Source organism: Phragmites australis, chromosome 9, assembly GCF_958298935.1.
Source record: "Phragmites australis chromosome 9, lpPhrAust1.1, whole genome shotgun sequence".
Lineage (NCBI taxonomy): Eukaryota > Viridiplantae > Streptophyta > Magnoliopsida > Poales > Poaceae > Phragmites > Phragmites australis.
Window position 1 is genome coordinate 7,802,822 of NC_084929.1, and position 17,810 is coordinate 7,820,631.

The 17,810-nt window shown below is 48.3% G+C and overlaps 2 protein-coding genes across 2 annotated transcripts; one reads left to right on the forward strand and one right to left on the reverse strand.

Annotated features, from left to right (window-relative positions):
• The first annotated feature begins 280 nt into the window (after positions 1–280).
• On the forward strand, positions 281–11,048 carry LOC133928588 (ABC transporter C family member 8-like). Its single transcript, XM_062374996.1, has 12 exons — positions 281–437; positions 691–2,633; positions 2,722–3,042; positions 3,269–3,355; positions 3,431–4,033; positions 4,120–4,284; positions 4,365–4,659; positions 9,335–9,549; positions 9,637–9,942; positions 10,100–10,163; positions 10,281–10,520; positions 10,623–11,048. Exons 1-12 carry the CDS (start codon positions 410–412, stop codon positions 10,718–10,720), a joined length of 4,365 nt encoding a protein of 1,454 aa, XP_062230980.1. The 5' UTR covers positions 281–409; the 3' UTR covers positions 10,721–11,048.
• Positions 11,049–14,734: 3,686 nt separating this feature from the next.
• On the reverse strand, positions 14,735–15,595 carry LOC133927970 (uncharacterized). The gene is made up of 2 exons (XM_062374283.1): positions 15,503–15,595; positions 14,735–15,427 (listed from the first exon to the last, which is right to left on the reverse strand). Exons 1-2 carry the CDS (start codon positions 15,593–15,595, stop codon positions 14,735–14,737), a joined length of 786 nt encoding a protein of 261 aa, XP_062230267.1.
• Positions 15,596–17,810: the final 2,215 nt, after the last annotated feature.

Here is a 17,810-nt window from a genome sequence, read left to right on the forward strand (position 1 = left end):
TCACCCCTACTTACAGTGCACACAGAGTGCAAAAAGTCCTAGGGGATTTTCCAAGATTCTTTGTTTAAAAAAAATAAAAGAATCAAACCATTCACTGAGGACAAATACTAAGGGTTTGTCTGAAACGCAGAATTTTGTAGGATATTAATTTAACTTCACAATAATCGGTTTAATTCCCACATAATTGTGGAAAAAATCACAATAATTGAACTCCCATTAAATTTTTGGGGAAAAATCGCTTTGCAATCAGGCAAGCAGCATAAAAAAGAGAGAATATAGTAAGGTCCAGCTCACCGCCCGCTAAGTGCAGTGATACAAATACCGTTCCTCTGCTTACTACTTGATTAGCTCCTTCTAGACTCCTAGTCCTAGTAACCTGACAGAGGAGAAGTCGAAGAAGCAGTGCACAATGGTTGCTCATTCATGGAGCCTGCAAGGTAATCAATCCCTTCCTTCCTTCCATCTCGATCGATTCTCCATTTTTCTATAGCACATGCAAACGAACAATGATGTTACGATCTCATTGCTGAAAGCTTTGCACTCCCCAATTTACTGCTTGTTAATTTCTGGGCCATAGTTGTTCTGGAATTTCTGCTTGTTAATTTCTCCGTAAATTATTATTTTTACATTATTCTTGGATTTTCTGTACAATTTGTTACCGAAAATTGTCCAATTCTTTTGTGGTTGCAGTATCAGGTCGGTTGCTTCCACCATCGCGCCGAGGCAATCCCGATTTCCACCTCAAATCTCTGTGCTTCCAGACGAGCCTGATCGATGTCATCAACCTTCTTCTCCTCGCCGTCTACATCCTGAGCTTGGTGGTCGCTGCTTGCACGAGGCGATTCAGAGTCGGCACGAGGGGCCTGCCATTGCTGTGCGCTCTCGCTTGTCCTTGCTGCGCCCTTCTTGGCATTGCGTGCCTCTGCTCCGGCGCATGGGGCTCCTCGTCGTCGTCTACCAGAGCGGAGCTCCTCGTCAGAGGGTTGGTCTGGGTGGTCGTCTCAGTTTCTTTGGTCGTTCGGCCAACCAGGTTCTCTCGAGCGCTGGCCTTAATGTGGTGGGCGGCGCTCGCGGCTCTGACCACCGCGTACAGCTTGGAGAAGATCGTGAGGGGGAGCCCGATGGAGGTTCTTTATGTCGCGTCATGGGCTGTGAGCTTGATGCTTGTCTTGTGCGCGGTCAGCGTGTGTAGAGGTGTCACTGGCGGCGGAGATGGCGGCGAGGAGACCCGGCCGTTGCTGACGGCGGGAGGCGGGGAGCATATGACGCCGGCGTTCGTGAAGGCTGGGTTCATGAGCCGCCTGACGTTCACGTGGATGGACTCGTTGCTGCGCCTGGGGTACTCCAAACCGTTGGATTTCAGTGACATCCCGCCGCTGGACACCGACGACGCAGCGGAGGAGGCGTGCCGGACATTCCTGGAGGAATGGCATCGGCGGAGGTTGACGGATGCCGCGAGGACGAACAACCTGGTGTTCTTGGTGCTCGCCGAGTGCTACAAGAAGGATCTCCTCCGGACGGCGCTGTACACGCTGCTCCGGACGCTGTCCTTCGCCGCATCGCCGGTGATCCTGTACTGCTTCGTGTCCTACTCATACAAGAAGGAACGGGGGCTTGCCGCCGGGATCTCGCTCATCATGAGCCTGGTGGTGATGAAGGTCGTGGAGTCGCTGTCGCAGAGGCACTGGTTCTTCGGGTCCAGGCGGCTCGGCATGCGCATGCGCTCGGCACTCATGGCGGCCGTCTTTGAGAAGCAGCTGAAGCTGTCCAGCGAGGGACGGAGGCAGCATTCGGCCGGCGAGATCGCGAACTACATCGCCCTCGACGCGTACCGGCTCGGCGAGTTCCCGTTCTGGTTGCACCTGGCGTGGAGCATGCCGGTGCAGCTCGTCCTCGCCATCGCGCTGCTCTTCTGGACCGTCGGCGCGGGCGCACTCCCTGGCCTGGTCCCCGTGGCTGTCTGCGGCTTGATCAACGTTCCCTTCGCCAGGATGCTGCAGCGCTACCAGTCGATGTTCATGCAGGCGCAGGACCAGCGGCAGCGCGCCATGGCGGAGGTGCTCAACGCCATGAAGGTAGTCAAGCTGCAGTCGTGGGAGGACAGGTTCAGGGAGACGGTGCAGAGACTACGCGACGTCGAGGTGAGGTGGCTCGCCGAGACGCAGGTCAAGAAGGCCTACGGCAGCGCGCTGTACTGGATGTCTCCGACAGTCATCTCCGGTGTGATCTTCGCGGGGACTGCCGCGTTCCGGAGCGCGCCCCTGGACGCAGGCGTGGTGTTCACCGTCCTTGCTACACTGCGAGTCATCTCGGAGCCGATGAGGATGCTGCCGGAGGTGCTGTCCGTCCTAATCCAAGTCAAGGTCTCGCTGGACCGCGTCGGCGAGTTTCTAATGGAGGATGAGTTCCAAGACGACGCCGTGGACAGGGCTGGCATGCCAGCGTCCAACATGAGCCTAACCGTGCAAAATGGTGTCTTCAGCTGGCAGCTTAACAAGGCCGTTGCAACTCTGAAAGACATCAGCGTCACCGCAATGCGGGGCGAGAAGATCGCCATCTGCGGGCCTGTGGGCGCAGGGAAATCGTCGTTGCTGTGCGCAATGCTTGGCGAGATACCGAGAATCTCTGGATCAGTATGTGGCACCAATTGAACATTTGATCAAAACGCTATCAAGCATGTGACATGATGAACTGATACCCTTCTCTATTTCTGTTCTTCAGGTAGCTGTGTCTGGCTCAGTTGCCTATGTTTCGCAGACGTCGTGGATCCAGAGTGGCACGGTGCGCCACAACGTACTCTTCGGGAAGCCGATGAACAATGAGGAGTATGATAAGGCCATGAGGTGTTGCGCATTGGACAAGGACATCGAGAACTTTCCGCACGGAGACCTGACAGAGATCGGCCAGCGAGGCCTGAACATGAGTGGAGGGCAGAAGCAAAGGATTCAGCTCGCGAGAGCGGTCTACAATGACGCGGACATTTACCTTCTCGATGACCCTTTCAGCGCCGTCGATGCACATACAGCTGCTACCCTTTTCAACGTAAGATTGCCTCTGAAATCTGAAGGAACAAGTCCAATTCACCCTCTGAACTTGTCGCTCAGCATTGAGAGTTGAAGGGTGTAAGATACTTAGTAGTGCAGTTCAGGGGTGAAAATCAGACTGGGCAACAAGTTCAGGAGGTGGATTGGACTTGTTCCGAATCTGAATGACCACTGTCACAGCTTATGAGAATTTCATGCATATAGCTGTAATCTCCTGTGTGTAGGATTGTGTCATGGCAGCCCTTGAGAACAAGACGGTTATTCTTGTGACACACCAAGTAGAGTTCCTTTCCAAGGTTGACAAGATTCTGGTGAGTATGGTATCTGTGCATTATTCTTTGCAAGCAATTACACATATCACTAGGTAAGCAAAATGTTCTCTCCAGGTCATGGAAAATGGCCAGGTAGCTCAGGAAGGAACCTATCAGGAGCTTCTGCGGTCTGGCACAGCATTTGAACAGCTTGTCAATGCTCATAGGGACTCAAAAACAACACTGGACTCCCAGGATCACAGCAAAGGAGCGAAAGAACAAGGCGCTTTTCATTACCAAATACCAATGGTACAGCAGAATAGCGAAGCGGAGATCGCTGTCAGTAACATGCCCTCGGTCCAGCTGACGGAAGAGGAGAAGAGAGAGCTAGGAGAAGTTGGAATGAAACCGTACAAGGATTATGTTTCAGTATCCAAGGGCTGGCTTCTTCTAGTCCTGATAATACTTGCGCAGTGCATGTTCGTATTCCTGCAATCTCTGGCAACTTACTGGCTTGCAATTGCAGTTCAAAGTCACCAGTTTAGTGTTGCAGTTGTGGTCGGAGTTTATGCAGTGATGGCAACTGTAAGCTGCCTGTTTGCCTATGTTAGGAGCCTTCTTGCTGCTTACTTTGGCCTGAAAGCATCAAGGGAGTTCTTTTCCGGGTTCATGGATTCAGTGTTCAAGGCCCCCATGCTGTTCTTCGATTCCACTCCGACTGGAAGAATCATGACCCGAGTAAAATATTCCAAATATTTCAATTATTCGGTGACATTTCTCCAGTTGTAATTGCAGTCTGAGTTTTTGCCTTCTGAATTCTGCAGGCTTCATCAGATTTGAGCATATTAGACTTCGACGTCCCGTATACGATGACATTTGTGATCTCAGGCACAATTGAAGTGACAGCAACCATAGTTATCATGATCATGGTTACATGGCAAGTAGTGCTGGTGGCTGTTCCTGTTGTGATGGTGCTGCTGTACATTCAGGTGAACATCATTTCTTAACTCTGAATACATATCCATGGCATGGTGAAGCACAAGGAATGAGAATAGTGGTTATATTGCAGCGATACTACATTACGTCAGCGAGGGAGCTGGTAAGGATCAACGGAACTACAAAGGCGCCCGTCATGAACTACGCTGCAGAGTCGATGCTGGGAGTGATCACCATAAGGGCCTTCGCGGCGACAAAGAGGTTTATTCGGACAAATCTTCAGCTCATCGACACAGATGCGACACTGTTCTTCTACACCAATGCAGCACTGGAGTGGGTACTCCTGCGTGTCGAGGCGCTGCAAATCTTGGTCATCATCACATCATCCATCCTTCTTGTTTCGCTACCGGAGGGCGCTGTTGCTCCAGGTACAGAATTCAGAATTAAGAACAAAAACCTCTCATCCATCGTTTTGCAAAGTGAACATTGCTTTTTCCACCTTGCGCATTCCATATCTTGCCCCTTGGCACCTCCTCGGTGGGGCAACATGAGGGGCAAAACCCGCTCGCCGCAAAGGCTCTCTACCACCCGTTCCTCGCCAGCCGCCACCATCGGCAACGACGGCGGCCTCCCCCTCCCCTTCCTTCCTCTTTCTCTACTCTCCCTTCCCTTTCCTTTGGTTCCAGACGGCTGCGTTGCTTTCTCTGGCGTGATGGCTGTTTTTCTGTCGGTGACGGTCGTGACGCACTCAGGCAGCCCAGATCTGGTCGCCTGCAGTCCAGGTCCATGCAAATCAAGGTGGCCTCCGGCTGGGCGGGCCTAGGGTGGGGCAGATCATCGTTTCCGCACTCCTCTTCCCCATCGTCGCCCTGGCCAGTGACACGTACCACCTCAATGGCGCCTCTACCTCATCGCCAGGTGGTTTTGCCATCCTGGGCGTCCCCATGACCCCCTGGCCGGCCTCGTGGCTGCGTTGGGTCGCGGGTCCGGCAGGCGCATTCCCTGCTTCGGCGTTGCCTCTTCCTATTCCTCTGCGCGGTTGGCCTGGTCCGGTCTGACGACTAGATCTGCGTCGCCGGTCGGCTCTCCACGTGATCCCACGCGCGGCGACCTCCAGGGGCGCCACGTTCGGGCTGGTGTATGGGAATGACCACGGAAGCCGGGTGCCAGGTGCCGCGTTCTGCATCTTACTCTTTCTGAATTTCCTCTTGCCCTTGAGCCATAGAACCAGAGGAAGCTGCCTTTCTCTTGCCTCTCCCTGCTGCTGCTCCCCTTCTCCTCTAGATGGCAAAGCATCACCACGAGGCACATTGACTGTTTGATTCGCCTCATCAATGTGAATGCCACCGACACGTAAAGCCTTCACCTTACGAACCACCTTGTGGGTACGATCACGTCCACTGCCACTATCACTGCCTTCGTCCTCTGAAGCAAGCTGCTATGATGGAGAGTCGGTTTGGGCTAGTGGATCAAACTTAGCATTTGTCCTCCTTTGATAAGCTTGACCAACATCGTTTCCATGAACCATCTTGAATTGCTCTGAGATAGACATGGATGACATGCTAGAGATATGAAAAAGACTGCTCAAGAAATGAAATTGAGGAACAAAATTCGATGAACAAGATCTGGACAACCCGGAGTATCCGGGTTGCCCAATCTCAGGGCAAAAACTTGGGGTTTGAGGGATTTAACAAATGCATTGGCAAATCCTTGGAATACATGATTCTAGGAAGGAAAATGAGCATCTTCACCAAAGGAACTCGATTCTAGAGATAGGTATAGAGAGATCAGAAGGAAATGATTTTTATGTTTACCTTGAAATCAAGCAAAGCATTAGGAGTCAATTCTAAGGGAGGATTGGACAATCCGACCAAGAGATGAGTTAACTTGGTGAATAACTTGGAAATCTCATGGTGAAAACCTTAGATCGCCGGAGGGGAGGTCACCACAGTGGGAGGATGAGAGAGGAGGTGAAAGAGATAAAATGAAGGGGCAACTCCTTGGGTTGAGTATAAGACTAGATAACCCAGAGTATCCGGATGAACCCGAAGTCTCCGTGTTGGAATTTAAAACTTAACCGAAAGGAGCCACCAGGAGGGTAACTCGGAACCTCCGGGTTGAGTGAAAAAATCTGGAGTATCTAGGTGAACCCAGAGACTCTAGGTTCTGTCAACTCGATAGAGACACCCAGGGCTTGAGAACTTCCAGAATCTGAATACTTCGGGCTAGGTTGGACCTTCCGGGTTCTGGAACATGGCAGAACTTGATTTTGAGCTGAGATTTGACGTGGATTTATGAGAGAAGAACAATTTGACATATAAGATATTTTTGCCACTTGTGGTCCGCCAACAAGCAACGATGCATAACAATGATCACAAGTAGCAAAACATGAACGAAAGATCAAAGAATCAAATTTTTGAAAATAACACTAAAAAGAGATTTTTGCAAACTTCTAGCTACCAAAGCTATAAGACCAGAACAAACAATTGTGTGCAACATATCAAGCCATGTTGCGTGAATCTAGGATATTTAGCTCACTTCTCAACTGGCATAACCTTTGCATGTCTAGTGGCTTGGTGAGGATATCAGCTAGTTATTTTTTGGTTCTCACATAACGAATATCGATATCCCTTTTGGTTGAGTGGTCTCTCACGAAATGGTATCGGATGTCTATATGTTTGATTCTTGAGTGTTGTACAAGATAGTTGGCTATTTTTTATAGTACTATCATTGTCACACAAAAGTGAGACTTTGGTCATGTTGTAGCCATAGTTTCTCAAGGTTTGCCTCATCCAAAGTATTTGAGCACAACAAGCGCCTACAACAACATACTCGGCTTCAATAGTGGATAGAGCTATGAAATTTTGTATCTTTGAGGTCCAAGACACCAAAGACCTACCCAAGAATTGGTAAGTCCCAAAGGTACTCTTCCTATTCACTTTGCAACTAGCATAGTTGGAATCTAAATAGCCGATAACATCAAAGGTTGAACCTTTAGAATACCATAAGCCAAGGAAAGGGGTATGAACTAAATATCTAAGAATTCTTTTGACGACCACTAAAAGACACTCTTTTAGCAGCTTGAAATCTTGCACATATGCACACACTCAACTCTCAAAACCTTGCAAGATTTGATACACTAGAGTAGCCTCCGAGTTAAAAAATACTATAACGGCTAGTTTTTTTGGGGCAAGGATATAAATACTCCTCCCCCTCTTTATTTAAGTGCGGTTATTGCCGAACCAACTCAAGCCAAACACAGTTTAACGCATAACCAAGAGCTTTGACTGAAACCGAACACGGACAGGCCGGATGACTGACAGATCCTGAGTATTCTGGTCAACCTGGAGACTCTGGGTAAAACACAAGGGCCCTAACCGAACGCCTCCTGCCAGAGCTGGACCTGAAAACCTCGGGTAATCCGGAGTATCCGGGTACAGACTAAGACTTAGAACTTCTTGGTGTTTGTGGGATGATTTATGTCTCTCTTCTTTAGTCTAATTGGGTACTTTGAGCACTCATACATCTTCAAGTCTATCTATACGCATCCCTCTTGATAATACAGCATAGTTGTACTCAAATTCGAAAATAAAATCTATTTAAATCTATTGAGTGACTACATGCCGCTTCTCTTTTCCTTTTGAGGGACGCCAATGTCATTTAACTTCTTTGATGGGACTAAAACATATTCATAATTTTAATAAACTCATTAGTCTCTTAATCATTTGTCATCAATTATCCAAAACCTACATAGGGGCCTAGATGCACTTTTAGGTGCTGCTGCCCCGTCTGGGTTGGGGTTGCTGCTGCTGCCTGGTGTGCTATGCTTCGTCTCCATGGTGGTGCAGCTGGCCACTGTGTTTGTCTCCTTGCATCATCACGCTGCCTTTTATCCTCCCCTTTGCCAGGACTATCTCCTTTCCCCAGTTCTGGCCAACAAGGAGCATGACGGCTTGGTGGTATTTCGAGGCTCATCTTTGGCGTTGCTTCCTATGGGGGCTTTTCAGGGCAGCGTGCTCTCGTGATGGCGGCAGCCTTGGCGGTTGCGGCGTGGCTTCAGTGAAGGTGCTGGGGGTGGGGAGTCGTGTGCAAAAGCTCAGGCCAACGATTTGATGGTGCCAATATCGATGATGCCCGCTGGCGCCATTTCCTCCCTAGAGGCGATATTGTGACGTCTCTCCCACCGTGAGGGTGTCTCTAGGTGAAAGCCTATCCTTGGCTTTTAGTCGAGCGACGGGAGCATAGGCGTCACTTCCTTCTTGAAGGCGTCATCTTTGGAAACCCTCCTGCATTGTTGGGCTGCACCTGATTCTTTTGTAGGTTGGCACCTACACCTCCGTTGGGGGAGGCGGTGTTTCCAGATCATGTGGCATCCTTAATATCAGTTACTGCCTGATGCGCACTCCTCCGAAGCATCATGCCCACTGATTGCCTGGAGGTTTGGTTCGGCATGGGAGCAAGGCTCGGCCAACCAAGCTGCTGCTGGCATTGTAGTAGGGCTCTGCTAGCTTATTGCTCAGGATGTTGGTTTGGTGCGCGAGTTGAGTTAGGTTGGGCACGATTGTTTGCTGGTTGCGTCATGTGTTATGGGCGTCGTTGTGTTTGTTTGGCATCTTTGTGTTTGTTCGGTGTCGTTCTTCGCCAGCTTCTTTTGTAGGTTTCACCTCTATGTCATCGCTTCTCGATAGCTGTTCATTCAGTTTGGTGCTTCACAACAGAGTTTTGGTCCAATGTGCACTCCTCCGAAGCGACGTGCTACCAACTTGTGGGTCAGAGAGATGCGGCGTGGGAGCATAGCTCTGTCAACCGAGTTGTGAGGGTGTTGTTTGGTTGGTTAGCATGCGAGTTAGGTTGGGTTGGTCCTATCTGTTATCGGGTTTGTGCTTTTGGTGTGAGTGTCGTCTGTAGAGTTGTGGTCGCATTATCGTCCCGGGGTTGTGATGTTTTCGAACACGATTTCTCTTATAAACTTGGTTATTTCTCTTCTTCTATGATAAAATCGATAATGCTCTTGCTGTCCTTTCAGAAAACAGTTAAGAACAAGACCTGTGTATGAAGTGATCTTCTAACCAGTAAAATTCTACTTATGGTAACTTTTTGCAGGATTCCTTGGCCTATGCCTCTCCTATGCATTGACGCTTTCTTCTGCTCAAGTGTTCTTAACACGATTCTACTCAAATCTTGAAAATTACATAATATCGGTGGAGAGGATCAAGCAGTTCATGCATCTGCCTGCAGAGCCTCCAGCTGTCATCTGTGACAGAAGGCCTGCTCCTTCTTGGCCATCTAAAGGAAGGATAGATTTGGACAATTTAAGAGTAAGAAACTGAAATTTCTAAAGCGACAACCAAATGATTTTTGTTGTTGTTGTTGTCCAATGTTCATACTTTGCTTACCTGTGTTAGGTCAAGTACCGGCCAAATGCGCCTACGGTTCTGCGGGGTATCACCTGCACATTTGCAGCAGGGAACAAGATTGGAGTTGTCGGCAGAACAGGAAGCGGGAAGACGACTCTTCTGAGTGCATTGTTCCGCCTTATCGACCCATCCAGCGGGCGAATTCTTATCGATGATCTTGACATTTGCACTATAGGACTGAAGGACCTGAGGATGAAACTCAGCATCATTCCTCAGGAGCCAACCCTTTTCAGAGGCAGTGTAAGGAGTAACGTCGATCCTCTAGGTCTGCACACCGACGAGGATATCTGGGAGGTCAGCGAAACTACGAATCTGAACCCCATATTAGTACCAGTACATTCTGAAATGTTCATAAAATCAAGAATTTCAGTAGATGCCAATGTAATAACATTGTTTTTCTTGTATTGCACATATTGGTTAATCCTGGTCCTGATGCCCCTTTCTACTGCAGACTTTGGATAAGTGCCAGCTGAAGAAAACAATCAGTGACCTTCCTAGACTACTTGAATCACCAGGTGAGTCATGGTCATGACTCTAAACTGTCCATATCCTCTGAACCACTCAGATGATTTTTTTCCAGAAGTGTATAGCGCTGAAAATTCTCTGATTACTGGTCATCCTGACACTTTCAGTGAGCGATGATGGCGAGAACTGGAGCGTCGGTCAACGGCAGCTCTTCTGCCTCGCGCGTGTTCTCCTCCGTAGGAACAAGATCCTGGTTCTTGACGAGGCAACAGCATCCATCGATTCGGCCACCGACGCCATCCTGCAGAGAGTCATCAAGCAGGAGTTTTCAGGGTGCACAGTGATCACCATAGCACACAGGGTTCCTACTGTCACAGACAGTGATATGGTCATGGTTCTTTCCTACGGTAAGCAGCTGGCTCCGAGCACTTCTAACATTCTGGCCGACAAAATTAACTCTTCAGAACTATGTCCAAAATGATGTAAATGAATTTCTCTTGTAACTGCAGGCAAAATAATAGAGTATGACAGGCCATCAAGGTTGATGGAAAATGAGGACTCTGCCTTCTGTAAGCTCGTCGTCGAATACTGGTCCAACTACAGGTGAAGCTGCAAACAAACCTGACAACTTGTCGGGCAAAAGCATCGCCAACAAGATTGTTGACAGTACAAGCACTATATGTGTCATGTGCAACTCTAGGTTAGGTCTTTGGGCCGGCATGGTATTGTAGCAGCACTTACTGTAGCTATGCCTATTAGATAGTTTCCCTGGTCCTTGAGTTAGATTAGTTGTTAGGGATCATATCAGATTGGTTAGATATAAGATTTGTTAGTTAAGACCGGTTTCTATATAAAGGAGATCACAACATCTATTTTCAAATAGAAGAGAAGAATTAATCTAAGTCTCTTCAATCTATAGTCTAATTCCTTCCATAGCAGATGATGCCGCCTGACAGACGTTTATACCCCTTTATGATCCTATGATCATAACAATATGACACACATGAATAGAAGGTTATTCTTGTTGGGTGTAGCATTGTTTAGCTCTTTGCCCAGTAAGTGAAACTGGCAAAATTGTTCAGGCCATCATCCAGATAGAGATGGAATAATGATCTGCATTGTGTGCGTGAAACAGAATAGAGATCAAGAGAGATATGAGGTTTAGATTAATCACCACACTGCAACAAAGGCCTGGGTGTGCTCTATATAGACGGCTGGCAAGGGTGCTGTGACGTACAAGGGAAATCAACCAAATATGGTTGAGATTACAACAGTGGTGATGCTATTCCATCTATACTTGGAGAATACCAAAACAAAGAGGAAATTCTATACAGGAGGGATTTTATCTCTAATACCCGCCCGCAGTACTTGCATGAGTTCAGGAGGAGACCGAACACATAGACTGGACTTGAAATCAGTGAACAATTTTGCAGGCAAGCCCTTTATCATGATGTCAGCGAACTGATGAGAAGAAGGTACATGAAACACTCGAACTTCAACGAGAGACACCTTTTCTTGAACGAAGTGAATGTCGATCTCGATGTGCTTGGTGCGACGATGCTAGATGGGGTTGGCAGACATGTAGACAGTGTTGATGTTATCACAATACACAATTGTTGCCGTAGTAAGATGGTGGTGGAGCTCCTACAAGAGTTGACTCAACCGACAACATTCCGCAACGCTAGACCGTGACACAGTCATTTGACGCTTAGAGGACCAAGAAACCAAATTATCACCAAGATAGACGCAGTAGCCTGAAGTAGAACGCCTGGAATCTGGGCATCCTGCCCAGTTTGCATTAGAATATGCTGTGAGTGTCGAGGCAGAGGAAGAGCAAATGGAAAACCCAGGTCAAGAGATCCTTTGACATATCAAAGTATTCTCTTGATCAAGGCAAGGTGGGACCCTCGCGGATCATGCATGAACAAGCACACTTGTTGAACTGCATAAGCCAAGTCGGGGTGTGTGAGTGTAAGGTACTAAAGAGCCCCAGCAAGTTTCATGTACTCAGTAGGATCAGCAACTGGATCACCATATGTGGCGGACAGCTTTGCATGAGTGTCAACAGGTGTAGTTGTAGAGTGACACTTAGCCATGTCGGCATGATGAAGAAGATCAATGGCGTACTGACACTGAGACAGGAACAACCCGTGTGATGTCCAAGAGACCGAAATACCGAGGAAGTGGAGCAACTCGCCGAGATCTGTCATGGAGAACTCTGAGTGATGGTGCGCAATGATGCGCCCTAGGAGCTGTGGAGAAGATGTCGTCAGGATGATGTCATCGACGTAGAGGAGAAGATATGCAAGATCATCTCCATCCTTTAATATGAACAGAGAAGTGTCGCAGACTGAAGCAATGAATCCCATGGTGCATCTGTGAGTAGCAAACCTTCGATACCATGCGCTAGGTGCTTGCTTTAAGCCATATAAGGACCTGTGTAGACGACAGATATGCTCCGGATGTGAGGAATCGACGAAGCTAGACAGTTGCTAACAATATACTGCCTCATCAAGAGTGGCATGCAAAAAAGCATTCTCGACATCCAGCTGATGAATTGGCTAGCATCTTGAGGCAGCGAGACTGAGGACGACATGGATTGTGGAGTGTTTGATGACAGGGCTGAACATCTCATCAAAATCCACATCGGTTTGCTGAGAAAATCCGTGAACAACCCACTGTGCTTTGTGGCAACCAAGGGAGCCATCGGAGTGAAACTTGTGCTTGTAAATCCACTTGCCTGAAATCAGCACCAACTGGTTTTGACATGAGTGACCAAGTTCCATTGTCGATGAGTGCATGATACTCCTCCAACATGGCATTACACCAGTTGGGGTCTGCAAGTGCACTTCGGTAGTTGGAGGGTAGCAGAGACATGGCCGATGTCACGGTGGCGGACAAGTTGAGGTAGTGTACCGGCTTCACAATGCCGATAGCTATTCAGGTGACCATCGGATGAGGTCCTTGCGCTAGGCGTGTAGCAGGCAGGGCTTGAGAAAGTGACTGCACAGGTTCATGCACCGGCACAGGTGATGGCATGGGCGATGAGGAGGCCAAGACACCAGGCGATGATGCGGGAGGCGAGGAGGCCAAGACACTGGCACAAGAGGTTGGCTAGTTACGCACCAGCCGAGGAGGCTTCCTTTGTCGCACCAGTCGAAGTAGCAGTGTGCGCTACGCCGAGTGCATCACCTGATGTGGTGTCCACGAGTGTGGGCACAGATGTTCCAGGGGAAGCTGCGGCACCATGTATGTCGAGCGCATCACCCATGCCGGCCAAAGCTGTGACGCCTCGCAACACGGGATGTGAGCTTGATGTCGATGGCAAAAGGAGACATGCATTGTCCAGTGAGTTAGAAAGGGTGCCGTATTGGAGGAAGGAAGCCCGATAAATGGGAACATCGTTTCATCGAAGATCACATGGCGAGAGATGTAAATGCATCATGTGATGGGATCGAGACAATGATACCCTTTATGTGATGAAGGGTACCCGAGAAATACACAAGCCACGGATTGAGGAGAAAGTTTGTGTTTTGCGGTGGCTGAAATGTTAGGATAGCAAAGACATCCAAACACATGAAGATGATCAAGGTTGGGGAGTTTGTGGTAGGGGGTAAAAATTTGGATGGAAGAGGATGGTTGTCGATTTAGAAGATAAGTGGCAGCGGCAAGAGCTTCAGCCCAGTAGGGTGCGGGCATGGAAGCGTGGAACAGAAGCGTGTGCACTGTGTTGTTGATGGTGCAAATCATGCGTTCGGCATTGCCATTTTGTTGCGACATATAGGGGCAAAAGAACCAGACATGAATTCCGTGATCAGCACCGAAAGTCATAGTGTTGAAATTGATGAACTACCTTAATAGAGCAAAGAGAGGAGTGAAATTGGGTAGTGTTGTAGGCGTGGAATCGAACTATGTGGGCATGTACTTCTAATTTTTGTTTGAGTGGAAAGGTCAATAGAAGTGCTAGAAATCCTCAACAATAACCAAATAGTATTTGAAACTAGAGTTGCTCAGTAATGGAGATCTTCATACATCGCAATGTACTAATTGAAAAGGTTATTTTGTGGAAGAATGTCAAGAACCAAAGGGTAGACGTACGTGCTTGCCAAGTTGACATGCATGGCAAGTGATATGATCTGTTTTATTACACGAGATAATAAACAATGTTTGGAGGACAATGAGGGCATCGCAACCAGGATGACGGAGGCGCTGGTGCAAGAGACGCACGGTGGCAGCAAGGGCAACTAGAGTGGTTGAAGCTGATGATGTATCCAGTAGGAACATGTACAAGTCCCCATGGCTATTGGAGCATAGAATCACATGCTGGGTCTTGAGGTCCTTGATGGTAAAACAAAAAGGATCAAACTCGATGTAGCAAGCATTATCTCATGTAAATTGATGAGCTGATATGAGGTTCTTAATCAAAGAAGGCACAAAAAGCACATTGTTGAGATGAAAAATGGACGTAGGAATGCAAAGTGAAGTGTCACCGCAGATAAGAGCACGAGTAGTTGTGTTGTTGCCAATGGTGACGAGGGAAGAAGATAGTGAGATGGAGAGAGGGTGGATTTTACCATCATTAGAGGTCATGTGCGTAGAAGCACCTGAGTCCAGGATCCAATCATCCTATCCTAGAGTGGACATATTGTTCATCGCTGCTATGAGCGCAGCTTGTTCCCATGTAGGGCTGATGGTCAAGGCAGACGACGTGGTCGGTGGAGTGTTCATGGTGAATGCCTGAGCCGGAGGAGGGTACCCATGGCCCAGTCGGGGTTGGTGTAGATGATGAGAGGGTCTGCTGTCGAGGAAGGTCGCCACCATAGTTAGGCTTGCCTTTCTTATTCTTCTTGTTTCCTGATCCTTGGCCACCTGCATGTAGCGCCATAGACGGCATCTGAGTGGAGCCACAGGAGGTTGAAGAGAAGCGCTGATTGCGCTGGAAGTTGGTGAGGAGAGCAGTGGTGGAGACGACATGAGACTTGTTCTCCATGCGCATCTGTTGCATATCAAGTTGTAACCACATGTCGGTGAAGGATGGAAGCTGCGATGCCATGGAGATGTTCATGGCCATGTTGGAGAAACGCGGGCTGAGGCCGTGCAGGGTGTTGATGACGAGAGTGGAGTCGCTGATTGGATGGCCGGCATCTCGGAGGGCATCAGCCAGGCTCTTCATCTTATGGAAGTAGTCCGCGATGGACATGGTGCCCTGCATCAAGGAGTGGAACTCACTGTTGAGGTAGATAGCGTGAGCCTCCTTGTTTTCACGGAACTGGGACTCCAATTGTGTCCACAGGTTGTAAGAAGGCTGATTTGGCTACATGACAAAGACAAGGAGGTCAGTGGAAACAGAGTCATAAATCCAAGACTTCGCTATGTAGTCGTCATGCACCCAGTTCGGGTCACCCAGCATCGGTGCAGCTTGCTGAACATGCGAAAGAAGTCTAAACTTGCCATAGAGCGTGAGGAAGAAGGTGCTCCACATGGTATAGTTTGATTCATGCAGGTTGAGGATGACCTAGAGGCGGATGATAGTAGTGTGCCTTGAAGGGGGCATTGTAGGGATGATGCTGGTGGTTGCGCCATCACTGGTGGAACCCTTTGGCCAATCGGCAGGGCAACATAAGGAAGATTGGATCGATTAGAATCCTAATACCATGAAACATAATAGAGATCGAGGGAGATATGAGGTTTACGCTAATCACCACACTACAACAAAGGCCTTGGTGTGCTCTATATATACGGCTGGTAAGGGTGCCATGACGTACAAGGGAAATCAACCAAATATGGTTAAGATTACAACATTCGGGGTGATATTCCATCTATACCTGGAGAATACCAAAACATAGAGGAAATTCTATATGGTAGTTCTTTTAGCTTCGTTCCAATCTTAACTGTGGAAAGATTCTTAGAAGTAGCATCCAGAACAAGAGACTGTAGGATACATTTATTTGGAAAAGGGTGTATGTTTGGAAAGGATAGTCAACTGTAAGCCTATACTATATATCCATATCTCATTATCTTGTTTATTTTCTTTCTGAGATCGATACGCATTCTATTGACACATATATATTCTAACCTTTTGAACTTTTCCTATTTGAAGATGGCGTCTGGAGATGAACTTGAACGGCCTCCGACCTCTTCTCCTCAACAACAAGAGGGGGTCACTACTCAACAAGATGCCGAGGCCACTTCTCAGGAGCAAACAAAAGAAACTTAGGCGCAGAAGCGAAAGCGAGGTGGTCGAGGCAAAAACCAAATACCCATGGGTCACTACACCATAACTCACATCAATGAAGCAAGCATGCCAACATAGCCTCAACAAGCTCAAGCGGCATTCCGTAGAGCATGCGCCTCACTTGGACAGAAAGGGTTAGGATAACCTACTCAAACTCGAAGGACGTGCCACAGAGTGAGAAAAGCTTCTTGTGGGAAACAATTAAAACCCAATTTGACTTACCTGAAGGATGTTCTTTGGAGGATGTGGAAAGACAGGCAATAGCCAAGATGGGCAAGGCATGGAAGACCTTCAAGAGTGAGCTATATAATACATATGTAAAGCAGGATCTCGTCCCTAATAATATTGCTTATGGGTACTTGGCGGATCAATGGGCAGAGTTTGTGATGAGGTGCCAGTCTGAGGAATTTTAACAGAAGAGTCGGGCTAAGAAGGCATGTCAGTCACGCAACACGCACCCTCACAGGCTCGACACCGATGGGTACGCGTGCAAGGAGTTGGATTGGGACAAGGAGGATGAGGAGGCAGCTCGAGAGAATCGCTCCACACCATTTTCATAGATCCCAGAGAGGCGAGCTTGGAACTGGTTCTGAGGAAGGGCTGTGCGTTCGACCGATTGTTCCGTCACCTTTAGGAAGCCATAAACCGAGAAAGTGGTTTAAAGGATCCTGGAACTTTCGGAAGAATCCACTTAAGGATCATTCTAGCCATCTCAGGAAAAAGACATACTAACCTCGGCTCTGGGGAACAAAGAACACCCGGGTTGCACTTGTGGTATAGGTGTTTCTATTCCATGGAAGTTGGGATTCCTTGACGATGCCGATTCATATAGGAGCCGAAGGAGAAACAAACCTGAGAACAAAGCAGCTGAGCATGAACGGATGGGAATGGAGATTATCGCTAAGGTCGAAGCAAAGATGAAAGAACAGATGGATATGCTTGCAGAAAGGATAAAACAACGGGTCAATGAGCGAGTACAGACAATGAGGCAGCAAGATGCAGCCATGATACTTGAATCTCCACCAGCTCGACACTAGAGTAGCTATGCATCTGCACTAGATAATGATCCAGATAACATGCTCGATCAACATGACTTCCCTATCGGTGGATTTGAAGGTGACCGCCCCCCCTCGACGACATTTTAAAAGAGGTCCTTGGTGAGAGATACCCCATCGATGACATAGAGGTAGCCACCAAGTGCAAGCTCTTACTACCCACCACTGCTGGCTCTGATAACATCATTGAGGTTGGAATGGGTTTGGCGTTCCCATGTGGTGGGGAACAAACGATTCACAAAGTCCCGCTATAGCCTGGTTATGCTAGGGTGTCAATGGACATGGTCTATAGGAATTGCACGTCCCTCCCACTTTTTATTCCCCCAGAGGACGACGTTAGGACACTTGGAGAGGGCGTCCACTCCTTCATCTAGTAGTTGAAGAAGTTCATAACACTAATTGCCCCT